General features: G+C 40.2%; 1 protein-coding gene across 3 annotated transcripts in view; it reads right to left on the bottom strand.

The window, feature by feature from the left end:
• The window catches only part of spire1b (spire-type actin nucleation factor 1b), a 38335-nt gene that overhangs the window by 13573 nt on the left and 11814 nt on the right, over positions 1 to 12948 (bottom strand). For 2 of the 3 annotated variants that reach the window (XM_044117120.1, XM_044117123.1), the window contains exons 3-8: positions 11868 to 12104; positions 9685 to 9810; positions 4273 to 4347; positions 3989 to 4153; positions 2850 to 2936; positions 2393 to 2522 (exon numbers count right to left, since the gene is read on the bottom strand). In XM_044117120.1, the coding sequence (XP_043973055.1) occupies positions 2393 to 2522; positions 2850 to 2936; positions 3989 to 4153; positions 4273 to 4347; positions 9685 to 9810; positions 11868 to 12104 (820 nt within the window). Of the gene's footprint in view, positions 1 to 420; positions 463 to 2392; positions 2523 to 2849; positions 2937 to 3988; positions 4154 to 4272; positions 4348 to 9684; positions 9811 to 11867; positions 12105 to 12948 lie in introns of all 3 variants that reach the window. The other variant, XM_044117122.1, reaches the window with a different exon arrangement.

Raw genomic sequence — 12948 nt, 5'->3', positions numbered from 1 at the left:
CTACAAACAGTTTCCACCAGATACTCTGTAACTTGGTTTTTGCTGCAAGAAATGTGTTTTTTCTAATATTTTTTTCTAGCAAACCGTTTAAAAACAAGTCCCAGAGCCCCATTTAGTCTCGTTAAAATTTGTTTGAGTGTATTTGCTCTGCTGCCTGCAGTGTTTGTTCCCCTAAGGATCCTCTTGCTGATCAGTGTCCCACTTAGCAACAGCTAACAACCACACAGAAGCATGACATGGAATGTGTACGCAGTCAGTACTGAGCATGTGTGTGTGTGTGTGGGTGTGTGTGTGTGTGTGTGTGTGTGTGTGTGTGTGTGTGTGTCTCTGCATGTGTGAGCTGATAAAGCAGATGAGCAGCCACAGCATGGTGGAGGAAATGAGATAAAAAGCCAGGTAAGCAGCAAAGGGAAACGTTACCTGACGCATCAAAACTGAAAGACATGCTAAGAGGCCGAATTACTGCAACGAGAAACAGTCACGGCGCGGGGCGGTTACTGCATGTTAAAGCAGGACTTAACACACACAAGAGAAAGCAATCCGCTTCTTTCTGGCTAATAATCCTGGCAAACATTAATAGGAATATCAACAGCTTTCACACCAAAACAGATATTTTCTCTTTTGTGATGGATTTTGTCCGACAGATTCCTGGTAGCTGTGTCCGCCTGTGAGGGCCAGCAAAACTTACCCTCTGCCCAAGTTTTAATCACTATTTTTTAAAGCTTTGGTCCACCAATTTTGTTTGCAGTGGTTGCCTCAAATATTGCACAGCAAAATAGTAAGTTGTAGGTATAATCAATCTGTTTCATTACTTTATTTTTGTAATGATTCTTTTTAACCACAGCTCAAAAGCAACGTGATTTTCATTGGTTAATTTTTAGAACATTTTTATTAATTGCCATCAAAGCTGCATCTGTGACAGACGCAAACAAACCTAGCTCGCTACATAGCAAGGGTATATTAGTAGCTAGTCAGCAGTAGCCTCAAGTAATATCAGGCTACTTTTCGGGCTTTTTGGTCATACTAACAATTTTGACTGCAGGTGTAAAGGGACATAACAACCTTCCTGTTATCTGCTGAACTCTGTCTCAATTGGGCTTTAGCGGCTTCCTCTAAATTCATTCTTAAACTCATTGGTAGTAATTTAGGCTAACTTTAAGTCTTCTTTCCTCACCAAAAGTGTTGCTAGCACTTAGTTGTGATATGCGCACTTATTTGTAAAAAGATAATTTTTTTGGTCGTGGAACTAAATCTGGTTGAAAATTGCGTGACTGAATCATCAGACAATGTCTGGATCATTTCTTTGTTTTTACTTCTGGTCTTTATGAGGTCTATGATGTTGCCGCTACATTCTTCAGAAGCAAAATGCCTCTGTTGTTATTTACACATAATACAACAGTTTCTACGACTTTGAGTTTTGAATGTGAGATTGGAATATTCTTCGCGTTCTTTCAAAAGTAAAGGTATAAGCCTCATTGAAGGAAAGGCTAGCTGGTCTCATTAGCAGCAGACCAGAGACAAACTGCTAACATGTGTAAAGTATTTACCTCACGGAACAATAAGGAAGGCTTGATGCAGCTCTTGTTTTTTTTTTTTTCAGTATGTGGCTACACAGAAGAGCAGACACAGTAGCCATGAATTTGTCTTTATGATTAAAACAAAGACACTCAGAATTAGTTAATGTCCCACCTTAATCCTACAACAAAGTGTTTAAATCTGCAGATTGTAACTTCAATTAAATTATATACATATATATATATATTTGTTGAAACTGTCTCTATTATGTGTCAGTATATTATGCATATTGTATTATATTATGAGACAGATAATCTGTGAAAAAAGTTTTGCTCCTCTTAGTGAATGCTAAAGCTAGTTAGCATGATCACAGCTGATGACAGACAAACGGTTTTCCTGTAAAGGTGAGTTGTTTCTCTGCCATTAGCACATGTAGCAGCGCATTCACAAGGATGATTGACAGCGCTAAGACCCTCCTCCTAACTCTGATTGGTCTGCATGTCTTCAGACGGCAGTGATAGCACAGGAAGTAGGTGGAAGAGATCAATCTTTTCACTGATTATCTGTCTCATTCTACACTGTCACAACATGGTGACATTTTTTAACAAATATGTAAAGAACATATATTTTAATAAAAGTTACATATTGCAGCTTTAATGCAGAGAACATTAGTAGGCATCAGCAGCCACACAGACATAAGAGGGTAGGAAGCAGTGGCTACAACAGCAAAGAGCAGAGAGGAACTGAAATAGATCCAAGCAATAAGGCCGAAGCGCACTGCATGTGATCAGCTTAAACATTTTAATGTGAACTATATTTGTGTGGAGTGTGCATGTTTGTGCTGCATCGCTAATAAATGCATGGCGGGTCTCCTTACCCAGCCGTCCTCTGCGGATCTGGTCGGGTGAAACTGGGCGAAGCTTCCTCTCAGCCTTGATCTCCTCCAGGATCCGCTCATGCAGGGTCGGAGGAGGCTGAGCCTGAGGCTTCAGCTTACGAGCCGACACCTGGGAGAGGGTGAGATATATAGAGTGGAATGGGGAAAAAAAACAAAAAACACTGACATGAAGGGTGTATGGCCTCCAGGAAGAGGAGCCACCTCTGCAGCTTCATGAATTAAATGATGCCCTCAACAGCGTCTGCTGGTCTGGTAAGTTAAAATCAAATCCTCTCAGCATGGGACATCTGTGGCTGTGGGCCAAGAAGCCACTTGTGCTGGATGGAGCTGTTTCACATGAACGCTCACTGTTTTCTACAGATAAAGACCAATCTGTGCTTCCTCACAAGGATTTTTTTGTTTCGCGCTGAAGTCCGAAGCGCTTCTTTTTACTCACAGGATTAAGTGGCGGTCTGGACCTGATGAACTCCAGGATGACTTCATGGGCGCTTTTCTTTAACCTCGGTGGGATGTCGCCTTTAACCTGACGGAACAAAGCAGACCCACAGGCTAACCAAACCCATCGTTTTATAAAGAAACTTATTTATAGGCAAAAAAACCAAAACAGGAAAACCAGTAAAAGGCCCCCATTGGTTGCACCAAGGCTGAATGTTTTGCTAATTCTCAAAGAAATGAACCAATAAGGATGCATTCACACCAACCCTGTTTAGTCTGCTTTAATCAAACTCTTTAATAAAACTTGTTTGCCTGGAAAGTCTGGTTCATTTGAGAATGTGATTAAACTCTGATGTTGACCAAAACAGCAAACTCTGGTGCAACTACAAACCCGGGTATTAGTGAGGTTCGAATGCCAAGTGGATCAGAGACCGCTCCAAAGGCAGGAAGTGGACGATAGTGCAGTTTCTATGGGCATTCTGGGTAATTACAACGTAAAAAAACTGTGTAAGTGTAGTTGAGAAGGCTTGTGATCTTTTACCAAAGACAAAGGAGAAAGTCTGATGTTTCCCCATTTTGTAGAAGGAAGTTGTGTTCATGTCTTCAGAGGTTTTCATGTTGTTTACTCCAGTGGTTCTTAAAAAACTACTGAAGGAAACAACACAAAAAAAAATTGCTCCACAAAATGTAAAGAAAAACAGAGATTTTAGGCAGATTTTAGTGGTTGTAGGATTCTTCCTTTATTTCTCTGGTAAAAGACCGTGAGCCACCTGTCCCTGTTGAGCTAGGCTCGTTTTGTCCGTATTTACCCAGACTATCCTGCGATATAATCCACTTCCTGCTTTTGGAGCGGATTCCAGTCAGCTTGCAGAAACATATGCATCGGAACCACGCTAGAGTTCACATCAATCGAACCGAAGCCGTAGGTTTGTAGGCGGACCAGAGTTCAGTTTTTGGTGTGTGTCAAGAGTTCGATTACCGATTCACACCAACACAAACGAACCAAACCTTCTGGGCAAATGAACTATAGTTTGATTAAAGGGGACTAAACTGGACTGGTGTGAATGCACCATAGGAGGCATGTCTGCAGGGTTAATCTCAAAGATCGTTAAAGTCTCTGTTGTGTACTCCAGGACTAACCATGACTTTGCGCAGTTTGTAGCGTTTGGACCTAATATCGTCCATGAGCATCTCATACGGAGTGAGCTGGTACTCGATCGGCAGAGGGTTGTACTGACGCTCCTGCACCTTCTTCAGCTTCACTCCCTCACGCAGGTCCCTCATCGCCTGCACCCAGATTCGAGCCTGGCAGAGAGAGCAAACATTTGTTCCAGACCGCTTAAATGTCATATTTTTGGAGGCGGAGCCATAATTTAGAATGATAAGGATAATATAAATCTGAGGTAACAAGTGTGGTTTCCCACCCAGTCGGCGTTCTGCAGCTCGTTGAGGTCTCGGACCGGCTCCTCTGAGGTTTCCTCCTCCATCTTTCGGAGGTTCTGTTGAAGGACGAGAAAGGATTAGTGCGATCACAGCTCTGAATCCACTCAGGGCAGGCTGGTCTTTACCCCTCAGGAGAAAACATGTATCCTGATTCCTGTTAATAAAAGAAGGATAAGGGGAGCTTTGATGAATGCAAAGCTCATCAAAAACGTTCTTTATATTTTTATACTAAAGAGTTCAGGAAAAAGTGCCTTTAACATACGAACATTTGTTCAATGGGGAGAAAAATACCACATTACAAAATTATTGGTGGCACAAAATAAATGGATTTTCTACAATTCAGAGTTTCTAGAAACATCTGAAAAGCAATCTATGACTTTCTGTTTCCATGATGTGACATGAAAGTCCAATTCATTTGACCACTAGCTTGAACAGGGATTTATATTTAGTTAGTAAAAACTCACAGGAAGTAAACCAGGTACAAAAAAAAACAAAACAAAAAAATAAACTCCAAAGCTCACTGTTGGAGATCTGCAGCAAACAGTGGGACCTTGGGATCACGAAGTCTCCACAGCAACCATGAGATGCTATCTAAATCACAGCAAGAATAAACATTTCTGTCCCTTCATTCCAAAAACAAACAAACAAACAAAATAAAACGTAAAGTTTGCCAAGCTACTGGGAATTTATCTGGTAAGGTATGAAGAGGTATCGTTGAAGTTGTGCACCTGTTTCTCTTCCTAATTTAGAAATAGCAATAGTTCAAAAGCTAGATTTTAGTTTCAGAACTAAAAAAAAAATTGTGATGCAGAAATGTTTGTTCGGTCGAATAATGATCTAAAAAATATGGCCGAACCAACGCAGAGCTGGTTAACTAGAGAAGCATGGGACCACAGGAGAGGAGCCAGGACTAAATATTATATACTCAGTGGTGTCCTACTGGTAAAACAGGGAACGGATACTTTTTTCTTCAAATGTTGAATTGATTCTATGCTCTTACATTAAAGGCTAAAAGCATGTTGTGTAGTTCGCACAGATGCATCATAAATACACTTCAATTGTGATTAGAATTTCACCCTTTCATATAATTTGTGTTTGAACAAAGTTCTCACGTGACTTCCAGCAGAAATAGTCCAACCAGTCAGACTGAGAGGTGTGTGCGTGTGTGTGTGTGTGTGTGTGTGGGTGTGTGTGTGCGTGTGTGTGTGTGTGTGTGTGTGTGTTTTCAAGCTGCCGCAGCCTGATAATGGTTTCTGCCAAGCATCAATCTCTCCCATCTGGATGAGTCCTGACATCCAAAGCTGCCTGCTCAGTTCACTGCTGATCTATTCCTTTAACAATGTAACTCTGGAATGTGCAACACACAGACTAAAGTAACACAGCAGTGTTGTGCTCAGGAGGAAACAGTCCTGAATGCACAAATGAATGATGAAAGAAAATTATTCTAAATTGCTCATCACATGTCAGCACTATTTGTGACACTTTTTTTTTTTTGGTTTTGTTTTACAAATTTCCCTCCGTGTTGGAAAACTTTACTTCTTCTAAAACTAAACTTCTTTTAGGTTATTTTTCTTTCTGAAGCTTCATGTCGAATTTGGAAAATGTGGACTGGCTGTTTAATGAGTCAGTTCTTTGGATGCTTGCTCTAAAACACCTTCGAAATCATTAGTAAAAGATAAGTGTGCTTTGAAATCCGCTCGTGAAAACACCAAATAGTGTTCGCCAGAAAGATAAAAGAGCAGAGTAAGTTGCGGTGACACCCAGCTGCCTCCGTGTTTCCAGACAGTCAACAGTTCAGTTGGCTCACCTCCGTCTTCCTGACACTTGTGTGAACCTACACGACGGGCGGCCATTGCCGTGTTGTAAAATACTGTCGACCTGACAGCGGTTCTGTGGGAAAACAGAGCTGATCTGCATTCCTCGCTGCCTGCTCCGTTTCCAACAGGAGAGGTCACTGTTTGTGTGCGCCTTCATGGGGCGAAAGAGAGAAAATGAGGCCGAAAAACGTGTGAGAGGGTTCTAAAGCAGCGGGGCGGACATCCAAAGCGTTGCCTCCGGTTAATATTTGTGGAGAGGAATTGTTCTGGTCACATAACAACGCAGCAGTGGTTGGTAAGGAAGTGACAAGGGGCCGCTCAGATGACTGCAGAGTAAAACGCAGAAAACAAGGCCAACCAGGAAACAGCCGACTCCACCGGCTGATCATAAAGTGTCCAAGCATCGAATCAAAACACACCTAATCTATTCAAGAAGGAACAAAGACAGAGATCAGCTTCATTTCTTCAGCCCTGAACAGAGAGAATGCAGTCACTAAAAGGCTGTAGTTTGCATACATGGTATGAATATATGAACATATCTCAGTTTGTAATCTTTTCCGCAATTTATCTACAACGATAAAGAAACAAAAAATGCCCAGATATCCAATGTCTTAGTGCTGGCAATCATGCTTGTGTATATGCTGCTCATATCCCTCCCTGTTTGGTGCATACCGTCCTTCAAGCTCAAGAGTGCCTGTGTGTTAATAATGATGGAAAAACAACCAAACGTCACAGGAAAACTAACAACTTCTCCAGTTCTCTGTGAGGGTGGGGCTGTGGACAGAAAGGGGGCGGGGCCTGTGAGGTGTGCTCGTTAACATTTTCAGTCTAAGACCACGGTTTAGTCAGAACTCCCTCCTGCAGCTCTACCAGTGCTCTGTGAGACGCTTAAAGCTTGAGATAGTGTTTTATAATCTAACAATGCTTTAAGCCTCCAGAAAACTGAAAAACAGCTGAAACGCTGAGATCCTTTAAATCCAGATTTAAAGCCCATTTGTTTAGAGCTGCCTTTGATTAGGCGCTGAGAAAATGTTTCATAATTGATGTCTGTATAATGTTTTCATAATGTAAAGCCTTTTGAATTGACTTGTTGCTGAAATGTGTCATATGAATAAACTAAACTTCTCCCTGACTTTTTCTTGAAGTTGTTTGTGTGTTTCACCTTCACGATGTTTGCTCTCCATTAAACCTCTAAATCCATCACAGAACAGCCAAACCTCAGTTGCTGACTCTGTAGGCAGCTGGCTGCACTAGATTTATTTCAGGGTATCATAGTAAAGACAGGGCAACCTTTTTAGATTTTTATTTGTAAAAACAAATTGAAAACTACATGTCATCCGCATCGTAATTATGCACTATTTTATGTCAGTCTGTCACATGAAATCCCAATAAAAAGCATTTATGTCAGTGTCTGTAATGTAGCGTAAAATAGAGCAGCCTGTTCTTATTTTAAAACGCCGCAAAGGAAATTAACGCCTGCGATTTATGTGGCGCTGTAAACACAGCAATGGTGATTACTTCCGCATACAATTCCTGTAGTCTCCGACTTCCCTTCCTCTAAAGCTTCTTTCTCAGCAGGTTATGCAACCGTCCAAATCTCCTTCACTCACTCAGATGCATTACAAGCACTTAAAGGGCAGCGGCGCTTGGCAGGGGGGAACCCTCAGGTGGAAGCCGCTCATGGGCTGATTTTTCACCGCACACTCCAAATGGTTCCTGAGTTAAAACAAAAGTCTAAGATGACTCTACTTGGGTTGGAGAGTGACAAGGTATGAGGCCTGGTGGAGAAATAAAACCACTAAAACCTGGCAGAGTGGTTAAAAACAGGCAGGATGTGAATTTGAGGGGGAAAAGGAACGTGTCGATAAGGTTTCAGTAATGAAAGAATCCCATTGTTAAAACGGTGACTGTTTGGGAAGACTCCATCGAGCAGAAAGAGTCGCCATGTGACTGTGTAGCTCCGCTGTTGCTCACAGATCAGTGTTTGGAATAAGAAACGACCTGCACAGACTATTCAATGTGAAACGGCAAAGTTCTGTGGTTTGTAGGCTAACTGCAAAATTACAAACAGCAAACGACAACAGCAGCCGCAGCGTGCAATTGTTTTAATCACAACTAACTGAATCAGGCAGGAAAACTTGACCTTTTGCTGGGATGACAGTTGGTATGTCGGCACTTCATGTTATCTATGGCTGATGTGTGGCCTGCAGTCTAGGGCTGTTTATGCAGCCCTAGACTTAATAGGGCTGCATAAACAGAAACCATGAAACAACAGTTGTGCGCTGAAGTAGTATTTTATCAATTAGATCGAAGCAGTTTTTATCTGCGTTACTCCAAATCGCATCTATCCCTCCAGTGTTTTGTGATTCTGCCAAAATTTATGCAAAATGCGCTGACTTTTTTTTCTTCATATAATTCTGATATGTAATTGAGTTTATTGTAAATTTTCCATAACAATAAGTCAAAAACATTGGGCAAGAGTGACCATTAAACTCCCACCTGCAGGTGGCAGTATTCCTTACTCCTTCTACCCTGCTGCCTTATTCATGATGTCATGATGACGATGATATAGCAAAACTTGACTTACCGTCACACATGAGCACAAATATAGCAAAATTTCTTGCAAATATTTCAAAACTTGTTTTACAAATAAGAAATTTGGAGCGTAAAAAAAAAAAATGAAAAATAGGAACTCATCAGGATGAAAAATATGTTTGATATTGTTTAGCTATAAGAAGTACTTAGCGAATGTAGACATATCTATTCATTAATATTTTAACAGTTTGTCAATGAGTATCAATAAATCCTGAGAACATCCGTGATCGAGATATGGACCAAATTGAAAATGAGTTTAACATTCCAGATTTAGAATGTTCAATTTGACTTTTTGGAGAAAGTAAGAATTTTTTTTCTTTTTTTTCTTTTTACTGTTCAAAGTTTAAAAATCATCTCGTTTTTACTTCCAAAAAAACAAAACCTGCAGCTGCCTTAAACAGTAGTAACATTATTATGAAATGAGATTTAAAGTGTATTCCTGCATGTTTTTAGTGATGAATAGTACATAAAATAAACAGGACATAAACGGCAAGTTAAAGCTGTGACTGTTATGTCATGAATAATCTCGGATGAGCTCTCATGTCTGCGTTCCATTCATTTCTTTCCCTCCGGTCATAAATTTTTGTCTCCATCAGCTGACTGACTATTTTAGCTCTGACAAGAAGGAGACTCAGCAGCCATTTCACTCTGCCTGGGATGGAAGGAGGAAGGAACAAGGAGGAACGTCAGGGTTAGACGATTTCCTTCCCCGTGCCTTTAAAACACGACTACAAATCCTGCAGAAAGTGCAAAAAAAATAAATAAATAAATTAAGAAATTTTGGATAGGAAAATATAACCACATGTTGAGGTTTATTGTTTGGTTAGAGGATAAATAAAGTTAAAACATCAAGTTTTATTAAGAGTTTGAGATGAAGCGGCAATCATTTTCTACTTTTTTCTCAGCTCTGCAACGTTCGAACGTATCAGAGTTCTTTAACTGCAGCTGATCTTGCAGAACTCAACGACCACATAGCCTCACCTCTTTGGCACTCTTGATCTTCTCCAGGAAGGTGCGCAGCTCCCTGGTTTCTGTGTACAGAGCTCGACACACTGCCTGGTAGTGACTCGGAGCGTCCGACACGCTGGGAAGATGGGCTGTGCACAGCTGGAAATGGGGGGGTGGAGGAGAGCACTTTTAGTGTACAGGCTGGAAAGTCATGCAGGACAAGAATGATGATTTCAGAACTTTATGCCACATAAATGGTACATAAAACTAGTGATGTTCAGGATCGGTTAACTCAGGTTTCTAATTAACTCATCAGTGGATTTGCTTTTCTTCAACCCAAAATTTCCTGACTTTTCTCTCCCTCGCTTCCAGCATCAATATTTACATGACCATTTTCCATAAATATGAATATATCACAGTTACAGCACACTGCGCGCAGCAAGTTAAAAGTCCAGAATGTCATTATGATAGCAGAGTGTGAACACATGGCAACTGAAATGTAATAGCGTAATAAAAATGTTCAATGTTGTGCTTTGCAACATTTATTTGCTATTGCTATATTTAGCACATGGCGTAGAGCTGCAACAAATTATTTTAGCAATCAATTATTCAACAGCTTAATCTGATGATCAATCGGATAAAACTATTGGCAGATTCTGCAGATTCTTCATTTAACCACTTCAGCGGTTTAGATACAATAATGGAAATACATTTTAAAATGCAAAACACAAATCACTACAGTTGTCTTTTTGAAAAAAGAAAATAAACATTTTATTGTTAACACAAGGATGCATCTGCAGCAGAAAGTGTTTCTAACATCAATGTGTCAAAAGCTCAGGCCTTTCTGCCTGACTTAATCCGGTGATTAGTTTTTGGATTAATAATTGGATAGCAAAAGGTGCTTAATAGGATATTTACTTGAGGAGTTATGAGTTGAAAATATTTCTTTACATATTTCTGTTTTATCTTAGAAACAAAATATATATATTTTCTACAATTTTTCCTTAATTACTGCTCTCATGGTGTTGTTCTTTCAACAGATGTTTTTTTTTTAGTCTGCATACTTCAGTTAATGATTGATCAATTATTAAATTACCTTACAATTATTTCAATCATCAATTCATCACGATTAATCCTTTCAATCGTTTCAGCCCTGCAACTGCCCAGTGATATATTGTGCAGCTCTTATAATTAGCATAAGCATAATTACTTTGCTTATTTTTGTTTACTAATTAGATAGACCTAACGCAACAATAACTTCAGAAAAAAGATCTTGAATGAATCTTGAATCTGGAATTCATTAGAAAATCTGATGGGTGTTTTTTAAGATCATTGTTTTGTTGCAAAGCTCAGATTCAAGCCAAGGTTGAGGTTTTGGACAAATGGCCTCCCATTTTGAAAAACTAGAAACAAAATCCCTAAAGGCAAACAATAAATAATAACCTGAATTCTACATACTTTATGGTGAGAATATCTTGAAGAAAATACTGAATTTGGTTCAATTTTTCATCCGTAAAAAGTAAAGGTTAATAACTGTTAATAGTGTCACCGACGTTTGATGCAGTAAGACAAAGGAGTACTGCGAGGGGGAGAGACATCAAAACGTCTGAGCCAACGTTTTGAACTGACAGCTGGTCAGCCACCGGGCCGGCCAGCATGTCACGCTGCTCCAGCATGTCAGGCACTGTTGATGTATTTGTAGCTTTGTGAGTTCGACCGGCTATTTATCCAAAACAGCATGAGGCCATGTAAGGAAAGAGACGAGGACTCAGTCACCACGGTTACGCGACTCCAAGGCAGGAGGAACATGGCCGCCTGGCAGCGCTGTGGTTCTAAGATCTGTGTTTGCAGTGTTGCACTTTTCCCTCGGCTACTCCTCAACAGTTTCCAGTTTGCGAATGAAATTGGTGAGAAAAAAACGATTCTCAAAAACTCTCATCAGGCTTTGAACTTTAAAGATTCAAGAGAAAACACATCCTGAACAGAAGAATCAGAACTATCTACATCAGTACCCACCATGTTTTCAGGATTAAAACCCACCATTAAGAGACAAAACTTGTGAAAAATGTTTTAAGATGTGCTTGAGAGAATACTGAAAGTAAACATCTATTTCATTTAATTTTTACACAAATGAACAGCTGCCAAAGCCTTTGCAATGTCCTCCACAAATGAAAGTGGTGTGTCTGGAACCGCTTGGATTCTTTTTTGCCGCTGACCTTCAGGATATCTCTGTAGCTGTGAACGCCGCAGATGCTGCCATGGCCGTCGTCCGCCTCGTCCTCTTCCTCTGTGGCCTCGTAGCCTTCGTCCAGGCAGGCCTCCTTCTCGGCCTCGGCCGAGTTGGTCATGAGGTCGATGAGCTGCTCCAGCGGAGGACTGAGTTCCCGCTCCTCGTTTTCCTTCAGACCGAAGTCCAGAGCCTTGTAGATCATGATGCCCAGAGACTCAATGACCTGCAGGGGAAGAACACAGCAACACCGTAGGAATGTGTCCAATATTCATCTCCCGGTTTTGTTTCATGTTTTCCCCGTGTTCGTTCGGGGTTCTCTGTCTCACAGTTCAAAACTGTGACTCTTAGGTGCTGGGTGCACGTCTCACCCATAGGATGCACGTCTCAATCCTCAATCATTTTGGTCACTTTCTTGTCATTTATGTTTCAGTCTTTCTATTATTATTACTTAGCAGGTTTTCCCATGTTCTGTTTAGCTTTGTTTATAGGTCTCGCTGTTTTCATTCCTTTGTATGAACATTTATTCTTTTCTCTTCTTTGTGCTTTTTAACGTTGTTCTCTTTGATTGGTGTTATTTTATTCCCCTTGATTTGTTACTTTTTTAAGTCAGATTTGCCTTGTTTAAAGATGACAACCTTATATCTGTGAAAATATTAATAAAAAAAAATCACTTAAATATTTAAAAATTACACATTTTAATATTAAAATGTAAACAATGATGCCTGTACCCTAGCAGAAACAGAATCAACAAATATCTAGTACATACTGTCAGATTTCATTTTATTGATCCATGTTACACACATTGCATTGCATTTGTGTGAAAGAAGTGACGTAGTTTGATTTTAAGGTAGAGATAAAGGCATAGATAAGATTTTTAAAATACGGTTCTGCTAACAGCTAAAAGCAGCTGCAGGCTGTACGGCACAACAATCTTCCTGTGTGAAACATGAACCGAGAATGAAACGTCAAATATTTCCAATCATGTAAAAGTCAAAAAAGGTTAAGTAAGAATTAGCTCATTTTGATCTCCTCGTGGTTATGCATATCCAAGTAATGTCTCCCCTTTT

This window comes from Gambusia affinis, linkage group LG05 (assembly GCF_019740435.1).
Source record: "Gambusia affinis linkage group LG05, SWU_Gaff_1.0, whole genome shotgun sequence".
In the NCBI taxonomy this organism is placed as follows: Eukaryota; Metazoa; Chordata; class Actinopteri; order Cyprinodontiformes; family Poeciliidae; genus Gambusia; species Gambusia affinis.
Note: the sequence above shows the minus strand (reverse complement) of the source record. Positions and strands in the feature narration are given on the sequence as shown.